The sequence below is a fragment of the Mobula birostris genome, chromosome 19 (assembly GCF_030028105.1).
Source record: "Mobula birostris isolate sMobBir1 chromosome 19, sMobBir1.hap1, whole genome shotgun sequence".
Classification (NCBI taxonomy): Eukaryota; Metazoa; Chordata; class Chondrichthyes; order Myliobatiformes; family Myliobatidae; genus Mobula; species Mobula birostris.
In genome coordinates, this window is record NC_092388.1 from 10,146,615 (window position 1) to 10,160,362 (window position 13,748).

General features: G+C 43.2%; 1 protein-coding gene across 5 annotated transcripts in view; it reads left to right on the forward strand.

Annotated features, from left to right (window-relative positions):
• The window catches only part of jazf1b (JAZF zinc finger 1b), a 249,902-nt gene that overhangs the window by 188,189 nt on the left and 47,965 nt on the right, over positions 1-13,748 (forward strand). For 4 of the 5 annotated variants that reach the window (XM_072283203.1, XM_072283206.1, XM_072283207.1 and 1 more), the window contains one exon: positions 10,987-11,286. The exons of the other annotated variant lie outside the window; for it this stretch is intronic. In XM_072283203.1, the coding sequence (XP_072139304.1) occupies positions 10,987-11,286 (300 nt within the window). The remainder of the gene's footprint in view (positions 1-10,986; positions 11,287-13,748) is intronic. 5 annotated transcript variants of the gene reach the window in all.

A 13,748-nucleotide genomic window follows, 5' to 3' on the forward strand; every position in this document is an offset into this window, starting at 1 on the left:
ATCTTGACAGTAGAGGAGGCCATTGATTGACATATGGGAATGGGAATGGGATGTAGAATTAAAATGTGTGGCCACTTGGAGATCCTGTTTCCTCTGGCGGACAGAGCATAGGTGTTCAGCGAAGCAGTCTCCCAGTCTGCATCAGGTCTCACCAATATATAGGAGGCCTCACTGGGAGCACCAGACACAGTATAGCACACCAGCAGACTCACAGGTGAAGTGTCTCCTCACCTGGAAGGACTGTCCGGGGCCCTGAGTGGTGGTGAGGGCGAAGTGTAAGGGCAGGTGTAGCACTTGTTCCACTTACAAGGATTAGTGCCAGGAAGGAGATCGGTGGGAAGGGATGGGGGAGACGAATGGACAAGGGAGTTGCGTAGGGAGCGATCCCTGCAGAAAGCAGAAAGTGGGGGGGAGGGAAAGATGTGCTTGGTGGTGGGAACCCGTTGGAGATGGCGGAAGTTACAGAAAATTATATGTTGGACACGGAGGCTGGTAGGGTGGTAGGTGAGGACAAGTGGAACCCTATCCCTAGTGGGGTGGCGGGAGGATGGGGTGAGAGCATTTGAGGGCAGAGTTGATGGTGGAGGAAGGGAAGCCCCTTTCTTTAAAAAAGGAAGACATCTCCTTCATCCTGGAATGAAAAGCCTCATTCTGAGAGCAGATGCGGTGGAGATGGAGGAATTGTGAGAAGGGGATGGCATTTTTACAAGTAACGGGGTGGGAAGAGGAATAGTCCAGGTAGCTGTGAGAGTCCGTGGGCTTATAGTAGACATCAGTAGATAAGCTGCCCCCAGAGACAGAGACAGTGCGATCAAGGAAGGAGAGGGAGGTGTCAGAAAGGACCAGGTAAATTTGAGGGCAGGGTGGAAGTTGAAGGCAAAGTTGATGAAGTCAAAGAGCTCAGCATGCATGCAGGAAGCAGCGCCAATGCAGTCATCGATGTAGCGAAGGAAAAGTGGGGGATGGATATCAGTATAGGCTTGGAACATGGACTGTTCTACATAGCCAACGAAAAGGCAGGCATAGCTGGGACCCATATGGGTGCCCATGGCTGCATCTTTAGTTTGAAGGAAGTTTGGGATTCTTTTTGTTTATTTGGGACACTATACTGCTTAATTGGGACAGGAGACTGTTGCTGAACAGATTCTAACGCGCTTCAGTCGCATGCATATCGTGTGGCCGTCAGACCCTACACCATGCTTAGAGCAAACCGTTTCTAAATAGTGTCACTTGTGTGCATTTGTGTTCAAAAAGTACTGTTTTTTGGGACAATGATAGTTGGCAAAATAATAATAATATTACTTTATTGATCCCAAGTGGATCAATAATGCAGTAAGGCAATTCAGAACTGTTTTTCTTTCTGTGGCTTCAAGCATTCAGACTTGGAAACATCGGAAACAACCAGGAGTGAAAATGAAACAATTTCACCAATTCGTCAAGGTAGAATTTGAAGGTATTGAATAATACCTTTGGTCCCCAGCAGACACTCAGCTCTCACCTGTGGTCCACGTAGCTGATTGCATGCAACAGCAGCCACACCCCAATACACTGCTTCGACAGGTGAGCTAAGCCAGGTGAGGGTACCCCGGTGAGATATGGACACGTCGTCTGTTCTAGTATGTGAAGTCAGCTCCGGCGGACTGGGTGGATGAGATCTGCAGTGTGATCCGGCGGCCAGGAAGGTAGTTCTGCAACGCTCTGTGGAGAGCAAGGGGCATGACAAGGCAAAGAAGTCATGGTCATCCACTGCAACGAAGGAAGACCCCAGTTTGTGATGTCTACTCGTCTTATTTCTTACATCCCTCACATACATGAGTAAAAATCTTTATGTTACATATCCATCTAAATGTGCCATAATTAATAGAACAGTCAATGTAATATAGAATACACTCAAATCAGCGTGAGTTCATCAGTCTGATGGCCTGGTGGAAGAAGCTGTCCCGGTGCCTGTTGGTCCTGGTTTTTATGCTGCGGTACCGCTTCCTGGATGTTAGCAGCCGGAATAGATTGTGGTTGGGATGACTTGGGTCCCCAATGATCCTACGGGCTGTTTTTACACACCTGTTCTTGTAAATGTCCTGAATCATGGGAAGTTCACAACTACAGATGCGCTGGGCTATCCACACCACTCTCTGCAGAGTTCTGCGATGAAGGGAGGTACAGTTTCTATACCAGGCAGTGATGCAGCCAGTCAGGATGTTCTCAATTATGTCCCTGTAGAAAGTTCTTAGGATTTGGAGACTCATACCAAACTTCCTCAACCGTCTGAGGTGAAAGAAGCACTGTTGTGTCTTTTTCACCCCACAGCTGATGTGTACAGACCACATGAGATCCTCGGTAATGCGGATGCCGAGGAACTTGAAGCTGTTTACCCTCTCAACCCCAGATCCATTGATGTCAAAAGGGATTAGCCCATCTCCATTCCTCCTGTAATTCACAATCAGTTCCGTTGTTTTTGCGACATTGAGGAGGAGGTTGTTTTCATGACACCACTGTGTTAGAAAGATGACTTCTTCCCTGAAGGCCACCTTGTTATTGTTTGAGATAAGGCCAATCAATGTAGTGTCGTCGGCAAATTTAATTAGCAGATTGGAGCTGTGGGTAGTGATACAGTCGTGGGTTTACAGGGAGTAGAGGAGGGGGCACAGTACAAGGCGCCCTGAGGGGCTCCTGTATTGAGAGTCAGTGGGTTGGAGGTGAGTGAGACCACTGTTACCACCTGCCAGCAATCTGACAGGAAGTCAGGATCCAGCTGCACAAGGCAGGGTCAAGGCCAAGGTCTCTGAGCTTCTTGTCGAGTCTGGATGGAATTATGGTGTTGAATGCTGAACTGTAGTCCAACAACAACAACATCCTCACATAAGCATCCTTCTTCTGCAGATGTGTAAGGACGGTATGTAGAGCAGCGGCTTTTGCATTGTCTGTCGATCGGTTGTGTTGGTAGGCGAGTTGTCTGGGTGGTAGCAAGCAGCAGGTGTAATCCTTGACCAGCCTCTCAAAGCATTTGTTTATTATTGAGGTGAGTGCGACAGGACGCCAGTTGTTCAGGCATGTTACCTTAGTCTTTTTTGGTACAGGGACAATGGTGGATAATTTGAAGCAGGAGGGCACTTTACACTGAGAGAGGGAAAGATTAAAAATATCAGTAAACACACTTGCCATTTGTGCTGCGCACATCCTGAGCTCTCGCCCTGGGATGCCGTCCAGTCCTGCAGCCTTGTGACCGTCCACTCATTGGAAGCATCTTCGTACCTCAGCCTCAGAGATGACCAGGTTGCAGGTTGTAGCGGTGACTTTTCTCAGAGGCTGAGAGTTAGCAACGTCGAACCGAGCATAAACGCGATTGAGCTCATCTGGGAGAGAGGCTGCGATGTTGGCAGCACCACATTGTTTGGCTTTGAAGTCTTCGATGGTATGCAGCCCTCGCCACAAGTCACGTGTGCTATTCGTTGTGAATCTTGACTCAATCTTCTCTCTATATTGTTGTTTCGCAGCCTTGATAGCTTTGCACAGATCATAGCTGCTTTTCTTGAGCTCTAGTTATTTGCCAACGATGTCAGCTCAATGTCGAGCTGTAAGTGCTGTTCGCACAGAACTATTGATCCAGAGTTTCTGGTTCAAGAAGACCCTGACCGATTTCTGTGGGACAACATCATTGATGCACTTCCGGATGAAGCACGTGACTCCATCAGTGAACTTGGAGACATCCTCATTATGGAAGACATTCCAATCGACATCATCGAAGCAGTCGTGCAGCATGGAGGCCGATTGGTCAGACCAAAAGAGGGCTGTTTTAACAATGGCCTCCTCATGTTTCAGCTTCTGCCTGCACGTCGGTAAAAGCAGGATCGAAGAGTGATCTGGTTTTCCAAAAGCTGGGCGAAGGAGAGCTTTCTAAGCACTGCGGAAGGGACTGTAGCAATGGTCAAGTGTGTTATCTCCATGAGTGCTTAGCTGGATGCGCTGACAAAACTTCAGAGAGACTTTCGACAGGAAAGCTTGATTAAAGTCACCAGCGACGATGAAGGCTGCCTCTGGGTGTGCAGTCTCCAGTGTGTTGATGGTCTTGTACAATTCCTTGAGGGCCAGGTCAATATCAGCCTGTGGCGGAATTAAAAACTCTCCCACACAGGTTTCCAGTCATCGTCGGATACAATGAACAATCACCAGTAGTATTGGTAGTATTCTAATTTGTTCTGTATTTCATTTAAATACATAACTTATTACTCCGTTAAGTGACAGTTTGTCTTTGTTATACCTTTTTAACTATTTCCATGAAACTTAGGCCAATTAGAGCAGCCACTTAATTGGTCCAAAATGTACTGATCCAATGCCTCCCAGTTATCCAGAATCCACTGTAATTACACAGCTCCATGATTCTAGATACATGCATCGTAACATTTCTCTTTACATTTACATTTCTCATCTGCCAACATCAAAATAATAAACTGAAGCGTCATACCTGTATCTTATTTTTTTCCTTTCTGTGTTTGCTAGCTTTAGGTTTCTAACTCACATGGTAGACTGTGTTTAAAATCGGCCTTTTCAGGTGATGGGGGTAGCCCACAAGTGTTGCCACACCTCCGGCGCTAACATAGCATGTCCTCAACTCACTACACCCTACACTTTTGCTATGTGGGAGGAAACTGGAGCACCCGGAGGAGTCCCAGGTGGTCACAGGGAGAATGTACAAACTCCTTACAGACAGTGCCAGGAATTGAACCATGATCACTGATCGTGTGGCTGTAAAATGTTACACTAACCTCTATGCTGCTGTGCCGCCTTCAGCAGTTATGTGGCTATTAGAAAGAATAGAGCTGTGAGTTTATTTTAGGAATGCTATAAGAGGCACCCTGAATACAACATAACAAAATTACTTTCATCAATATTATAAAAATTACATGGTTTCTTTTATTTTTATTTAGGCTATGGGCTGTGCTTCTAAGATTGTACTAATTACCCTTCAGGGATGCCTTCTTGAAGTGCCAGAGCACTTTAACGAATGGTGCTCCAATGTAGTCACTTGTAGGAATTGCTGAATAGAGTTTGTCCTAATAGGCTTGAGCCATGCCTCATCCAAGGGGATCTTGGTGGTGATGTCATCCTTGAGGTATTTTTATGTCGAGAGCAAAAAATACAGCAGATGCCTGAAATCTGGGACAAAAATAGAATGTTAGAAGTAATCAGCATTTTCTAGTTTTAACCATATAACAATTACAGCACAGAAACAGGCCATCTCGGCTCTTCTAGTCCATGCCGAACTCTTACTCTCCACCTAGTCCCACCGACCTGCACTCAGCCCATAACCCTCCATTCCTTTCCTGTCCATATATCTATCCAATTTAACTTTAAACGACAACATCGAACCTGCCTCAACCACTTCTGCTAGAAGCTCGTTCCACACAGCTACCACTCTCTGAGTAAAGAAGTTCCCCCTCATGCTACCCCTAAACTTTTGCCCTTTAACTCTCAACTCATGTCCTCTTGTTTGAACCTCCGCTACTCTCAATGGAAAAAGCCTATCCACGTCAACTCTATCTATCCCCCTCATAATTTTAAATACCTCTATCAAGTCCCCCTCAACCTTCTACGCTTCAAAGAATAAAGACCTAACTTGTTCAACCTTTCTCTGTAACTTAGGAGATGAAACCTAGGCAACATTTTAGTAAATCTCCTCTGTACTCTCTCAATTTTATTGACATCTTTCCTATAATTCGGTGACCAAAACTGTACACAATACGCCAAATTTGGCCTCACCAATGCCTTATACAATTTCAACATTACATCCCAACTCCTATACTCAATGCTCTGATTAATAAAGGTCAGCATACCAAAAGCTTTCTTCACCACCCTATCCACATGAGATTCTACCTTCAGGGAACTATGCACCATTATTCCTAGATCCCTCTGTTCTACTGCATTCTTCAATGCCCTACCATTTTCCATGTATGTCCTATTTTAATTAGTCCTACCAAAATGTAGCACTTCACATTTTTCAGCATTAAACTCCATCTGCCATCTTTCAGCCCACTCTTCTAACTGGCTTAAATCTCTCTGCAAGCTTTGAAAACCTACTTCATTATCCACAACTTTATACTTTATTGTCGCCAAACAATTGGTACTAGAACATACGATTCATCACAGCAATATTTGATTCTGCGCTTCGCAGTCCCTGGATTACAAATATTAAATATTAAAAATATTAAAAATAGCTAAAATTAGTAAATATTAAAAATTTAAGTCATAAATCATAAATAGAAAATAGAAAAATGGGAAGTAAGGTAGTACAAAAAAACCGTGATGCAGGTCCGGATATTTGGAGGGTACGGCCCAGATCCGGGTCAGGATCCGTTCAGCAGTCTTATCACAGTTGGAAAGAAGCTGTTCCCAAATCTGGCCGTACAAGTCTTCAAACTCCTGAACCTTCTCCCGGAGGGAAGAGGGACGAAAAGTGTGTTGGCTGGGTGGGTCGTGTCCTTGATTATCCTGGCAGCATTGCTCCGACAGCGTGCGGTGTAAAGTGAGTCCACGGACGGAAGATTGGTTTGTGTGATGTGCTGCACCATCTTCACGACCTTCTGCAGCTTCTTTCGGTCTTGGACAGGACAACTTCCATACCAGGTTGTGATGCACCCTAGAAGAATGCTTTCTACGGTGCATCTATAACGCCAGCTATCTTTGTATCATCTGCATACTTACTAATCCAATTTACCACCCCATCATCCAGATCATTAATATATATGACAATCAACATTGGACCCAGTACAGATCCCTGAGGCACACCGCTAGACACCGTCCTGTAATCTGACACACAGTTATCCACCACTACTCTCTGGCATCTCCCATCTAGCCACTGCTGAATCCATTTTACTACTTCGATATTAATGCCTAATGATTGAACCTTCCTAACTAACCTTCCGTGTGGAACCTTGTCAAAGGCCTTACTGAAGTCCATATAGACAACATCCACGACTTTACCCTCATCAACTTTCCTAGTAACCTCATCAAAAAATTCAATAAGATTTGTCAAACATGACCTTCCACACACAAATCCATGTTGGCTGTTCCTAATCAAACCCTGTCTATCCAGATAATTATATATACCATCTTTAAGAATACTTTCCATCAACTTACCCACCACTGATGTCAAACTCACAGACCGATAATTGCTAGGTTTACTCTTAGAACCCTTTTTAAACAATGGAACCACGCCAGTCCTTCGGCACCATCCCTGTTTCTAATGACATTTGAAGTATTTCTGTCAGAGCCCCTGCTATTTCCACAATAACTTCCCTCAAGGTCCTAGGGAATATCTTGTCCGGACCCGGAGACTTATCCACTTTTATATTCCTTAAAAGCGCCAGTACTTCCTCTTCTTTAATCGTCATACTTTCCATAACTACCCTTCTTGTTTCCTTTATCTTACACAATTCAATATCCTTCTCCATAGTGAATACTGAAGAAAAGAAATTGTTCAAAATCTCCCCCATCTCTTTTGGCTCCGCACATAGCCATCCACTCTGATTCTCTAAGAGACCAATTTTATCCCCCACTATCCTTTTGCTATTAATATAACTGTGGAAACCCTTTGGATTTATTTTCACCTTACTTGTCAAAGCAGCCTCATATCTTCTTTTAGCTTTTCTAATTTCTTTCTTAAGATTCTTTTTACATTCTTTATATTCCTCGAGCACCTCATTAACTCCAAGCTGCCTATATTTATTGTAGATCTCTCTCTCTTTTTCTGAAGTTTCCAATATCCCTTGAAAACCATGGCTCTCTCAAACTTTTAAAGATCCTGTACCCTCAAAATTTCACCTTTAAATGACTTCCATTTCTCTATTACATCCTTCCCATAAAACAAATTGTCCCAATCCACTCCTTCTAAATCCTTTCGCATCTCCTCAAAGTTAGCCTTTCTCCGATCAAAAATCTCAACCCTGGGTCCAGTCCTATCCTTCTCCATAATTATATTGAAACTAATGGTATTGTGATCACTGGACCTGAAGTGCTCCCCAACACATACCTCCGTCACCTGACCTATCTCATTACCTAACAGGAGATCCAACGCTGCCCCTTCTCTAGTTGGTACCTCCATGTATTGCTGCAAAAAACTATCTTGCACACATTTGACAAACTCCAAACCATTCAGCTCTTTAACAGAATGGGCTTCCCAGTCTATGTGTGGAAAATTTAAATCTCCCACAATCATAACCTTGTGCTTACTACAAATATCTGCTATCTCCTTACAAATTTGCTCCTCCAATTCTCGGTCCCCATTAGGTAGTCTATAATACACCCCTATAAGCGTCACTACACCTTTCCCATTCCTCAATTCCACCCAAATAGCCTCCCTAGACGAGTCCACTAATCTATCCTACCAGAGCACCGCTGTTATATTTTCTCTGACAAGCAATGCACCTCCCCCTCTTGCCCCTCCTATTCTATCACACCTGAAGCAACGAAATCCTGGAATATTTAGTTGCCAATCACACCCCTCCTGCAACCATGTTTCACTAATAGCAAAAACATCATATTTCCAGGAATCAATCCATGCTCTCTCATCCACCTTTCTTACAATGCTCCTAGCATTAAAATAGATGCATTTAAGAAACTCTCCACCTCTTACTCTCTGTTTATCCTTAATGGAGCAAACAACTTTGTTATCTTTTCCTTCCGTCTCCCCTACATCTTTGGTCTGAGTGCTCCCAATCTGTTATTTTGTGCATTGTAGTAAAAACCTAAGTTAAATGAGATAATATTACAGAAACCTCAATGAAACACCGGGGTGCATCTTTTAAATTATAAATTATGCAACTGCAGTGTCTTGATAATGGTGGTTCCAGATACTGGATCGTCAGAGACTTCAACCAGTGAATTACTTCATCTTGGATCATGGCAACGTTTTGAAGTAATATTGCATCTGAGCATATAGGATGTGATGAAACAATCTTGCCTGATGTAACCTTCTGCTTATTATGCATAATAACTTCACTGAGTTTTTATTTTATTTCAAGGTGTGGTACCTGGTTACACATTGGGACAGTACATGATGATAATGTGCAGTTGTTCGTTGTCCATAGCACCTCATCAGTGCCCGAGTTTCATTGCCGTCTGTCACATTTAGCAAGGTGGTAGTGCCACACTACACAAAAATGTAAATAAAAGAAAGTCTGCAGATACTGGAAATCCAGAGCAACACGCACAAAATGCTGGAGGAGCTCAGTAGGCCAGGCAGCATCTATTCTTATGAAAATGTAACATTGTCTCAGAGAGGCAAAGTAATTCATACGAAATCCTTCAGATAAATTATTAATCTTGCAAACATTTCCACTATCCTTAAAAAGTCATCATTTTGTCATAAACATGAGAAATTCTGCAGATGCTGGAAATCCAAAACAATCCAACCCAGGACCATCTCAGCCTGAAACAAAGTCTCCACAGATATTGCCTTACCTGCTGAGTTCCTCCAGCATTTTGTCAGCCTTGACATTTGGATTTCATTCATCAAATCTCAAATGGCTTTGTAGGAATGATCTGTGAAAATTCAAGGGTTGAATTTATTTTAACTTTCTGCAATAGGTTTCCTGACACTCTACGCCTCTGCATTTTAACTGTGCTAGCAGGATTGCTGATCTCAACTATCCTAACAGAAAATTAAAATGCTGGAGGAATTCAGCAGGTCAGGCATTATCTATGGAGAAGAATAAATAGCTGAAAGACCCTTCATCAGCTCTTTATTCCTTTCCATAAACGCTGCCTGACCTGCTGAGTTCCTCTAATATTTTGAGTGGGGTTACTCTGGATTTCCAGCATCTGCTGAATCTCTTGTGTTAGTAAAAGAGAACTAAATTGTTTCTCAAGGTTTAAGTGTTTCTGCATACCCACCCCCATAATTTTACTTATTGTCCCCTCCCCTTTCAAACAGAAAGCAAGACTTCCTTTTCAACACAAAATAATTCGGACGGATAGATACCAAAAATATGAGATTAAAGTGGAACATCGTGAATGAATAGTTAATGAAATGCATGCGGATTACTGAAAGTGTTTGTTATGTCGTTTACAAGCCTCATCCTTCTCAGCGTTCTGTGTTCATCTTATTAAGGGGATAATATCTGCCAGGCTAGCAAAAACATATGTGGGGTATTTGAATATCCAAAGGCACAGAGTCTCAGCCCAATTAAAACTGCATTTCTCCAGCTTCATGCTAAAATACGGTATGTAAGGCCAAAATCAAGTCAGCTTTACAATGATACAGATTTCTAATAGCTCCCCAGGTAGAAATATCAGGGATAGCTTTTGCCTTACATGTGTTAAACTATTTTATGGTGGAATTAATATTAATGCGATCCCTGAAACATAGCTTTCATTATTCCTTTTTTGGCGGCACGGTTACCACAGTCAATTATATTCCCTGGAGATTCCGTGTTTGCCCGGTGATTTATTTTTTCATGTCATCATTCATTTTATTTAGCAAATATTGGTAGCTATACATGGGGGGGGAGGCGCACGGTGGAAGCGTGCGTGTCAATCCTTAACCTGTAGTGTTTGAAGAGAACGAAAGATTCAGGAGGAAATTGATTAGATGCGGAGGATGTGGATGACAAGTTATAAATGAAGTTGACTAGATAATTAGTCTGTACAAGTAAGGGTGAATTATATTCATTCGTGGGTATGGGAAAATTTGTATGGCTTGTTCATTAAGATGCATTTCTAAAAGAGCCAAAGTCAATTCCTTCTTTGCTGCCATGAAACACTCTTCAAGTTCAACCTCCTTTCCAATGTAGGAGGAGGTTATTTGGTCTGTCAAGGTAAGCTTGCTCACAGCGTGATTCTGTTTCCACAGTCATTTTCCCTGTCATTTATTCACCTTGTGTCCCTGTTAATTTTATCATCTACCTACACTGGAGGCAACACACAGTTACCATTTACCCTAACACTCTGTATGTCTCTGCAATGTCTTTGTGATCTCCCTCTGCGGTTTAGCGAACAGAGCGGCGAACACCCCTGCTGAAATCTGGAGGAAAACTCACAGAGGATGCAGAGCGGGATCACAAAGGCGAGGAAAGAGGACCGGCTCGAGACAACAGAGACTTACGGAGAAGAGGAGTTCGGTGGGTAATAAAATGGAAGAGTTGACGGCGCTAGCCAGGAGTCAGAGAACATTTCGGGAGAGCAGTGTCATGTGTTTTACTGAAACGTGGCTGCACGAGGACATACCCGATCAAAACCTTTCCACGGATGGCTTCCAGACCGTTCGGGCTGACCGGAAGTGCACTGAGAGCGGTAAGCGTAAAGGAGTTGGGGGCTTGCTGTTCTGGTTAACAGCGGATGGTGCAATCCTGGTCATATTACGATCGAGGAATGTGTTTGTAGACTGGATATCGAACTTTTTGCTGTTGGACTCCGGCCATATTCCACCGAGATACAATACTGGGCGTCACGGGAGGTTGTTCCTGCCCGTGGCCATCGAACTTTGCAGCTCCTCCCGTGGAGGGTCAGACACCCTGAGCCAATAGGCTGGTCCTGGACTTATTTCCATCTGGCATAGCTTGCATTTTGTTGTTTGATTGTTTGTGGTTTTTGTATTGCTATATTTATGCTCTATTCTTGGTTGGTGCGGCTGTAACAAAACCCAGTTTCCCTCGGGATCAATAAAGTATATCTATCTATCTATCTATCAATGCAGGAGGAAACCAAAGAATCAGGGAAATGTGTAATCTCCACACTGACAACTCTGGGTCACCAGAACTTTTTTATTTATTTATTTACTGAGATCCAGCGTAGAATCAGCCCTTCGGGCGGTGCCGCCTGGCAAGCCGTGATTAACCCTAGCCAAATCATGGGACAATTTACAATGACCAATTGACCTACCAACTGGTACATCTTTGGGCTGTGGGAGGAAACTGGAGCACGCAGTCACAGAGAGATCATATAAATTCTTAACGTATAGCAGCTGAATTAAATCTGGGTCACTGGTACTCTAAAGCATTGTGCTAACCACTACACCATCATGCCAGAGAGGTAGAGGTGGAAGGCATCAGTGCTACCTCTGCACCTCTGTGCAAACCCAAGTGAATTACAGGAGTGTTGGATAGCTTTCAACCTGTACACACTGGAAATTAGAAGAATGAGGTGGGGGGGGGGTTATCTATTGAAACCTATTGAATATTAAAAGGCTTTGATAGAGTGGACTTGGAGAGGATGTTGGGAAGTCTAGGACCAGAAGGCATAGCCTCAGAATACAAGGATGTCCCTGAAGACCGGAGACGGGGAGGAATTTTTTTAACCAGAGGATGGTGAATCTGTGGAATTCATTGCCACAGCCAACTTTGGAGGACAAACATTGGAGGTTGTTGGGTTCTTGATTAGTAAGGGTATCAAAGGTTACGGGAGAAAGGCAGAAGAATGGGGATGAGAAGGAGAATAAATCAGCCATAATGGAATGGCGGAATAGACTGGATGGGCTGAATAGTCTAATTTTGCTCCTACGTCCTATGGTCTTATGAATTGCACATAGGCTTTGCCTTAAGTGTACAGCCTTGGGTTAAAATATATTGTGGTTGAAGTGATGTTTCAGGTGTTGTTTTCATTATTACACCAGACCAGAGGCCCCAAACCTTGGTTAATGGTAGGGATCCATGTTATTAAAAAAAAAGCTGCACTAGACTGTTTCATACAGATGCAGTAATGCAAAAGAGGTCACGTTTCACAAAATGTTGAGTCATAGATATATATCACAGAAACAGGTCATTCTGCCCGTTCACACTAATTCCACTTGCCTGCATTAGGACCATATCTGTTATTATCATTTTCAGATTTAGTCCCTGCCCCAGCCAATAGTCTCCTGACTTGTCCTTGCTATCCTTGTTAAACACCAGAACAACATTGTTCTGTCTTCAGAAACTTCACTAGGGGTTAACGATGAAACACACATCTCTACAAGGGTCTTCACAGTTTCATGCTGCCAGGGTTGGGTGTAGAGGCAGATACATTAGAGATATTGAAGGGACTCTTAGATACACACATGAATGAAAGAAAAATAGATGTTTATGTAGGAAGCAAGAGTTAGATTGAACTTAGAGCAGATTAAAAGGTCAGCACAACATATGAAGTGTATAGACAGGGTTAATGCAAGCAGGCTTTTTCAGAGGTTGGGTGCAACTACAGTTAAAGATCTTGGATTAAGGGTGAAAGATGAAATGTTTAAGGGGAACTTGAGGGTGAAACTTCCTAACACAGAGGGTGATGTGATTGTGAAACAAGTTGCCAGTGGAAATGGTGGGTGCAGGTTTAATTTAAACACTTAAGAAAAAATTGGATATGACCACAGATGGGAAGGCTATAGAGCACTACGGTCTGGGTTCAAGTCAATGAGACTATCCAGAATAACAGTTTGGTATGGACTAGATTGGCTGAAGGGCCTGTTTCTGTGTGTGTTGCCCTATGACTCTGTATTAGATGTTGTACTGATCTATGTGTGATGAAAGGGAAGTGGAGGAGAGATCTGTGTGGTCATTGAGATGTAGGAGTTGATGCAACTTACGAAGATTGTTTAAGCCTAAAATGAAGGACAGAAGAATATTCTGCAGAGCGAAATGTAGCAAAGAGTAAAGTGGAAATGTGGACCATGACTGCTTTAAGATAGAGTGAGTTGGTGATATTTCAGAAGGAAATCAAGAGCATGCTTGTATCAACACATAGCATTGAATGTGGTCTGAGGATGACTCGAAAGAGGGCAGTTTGAA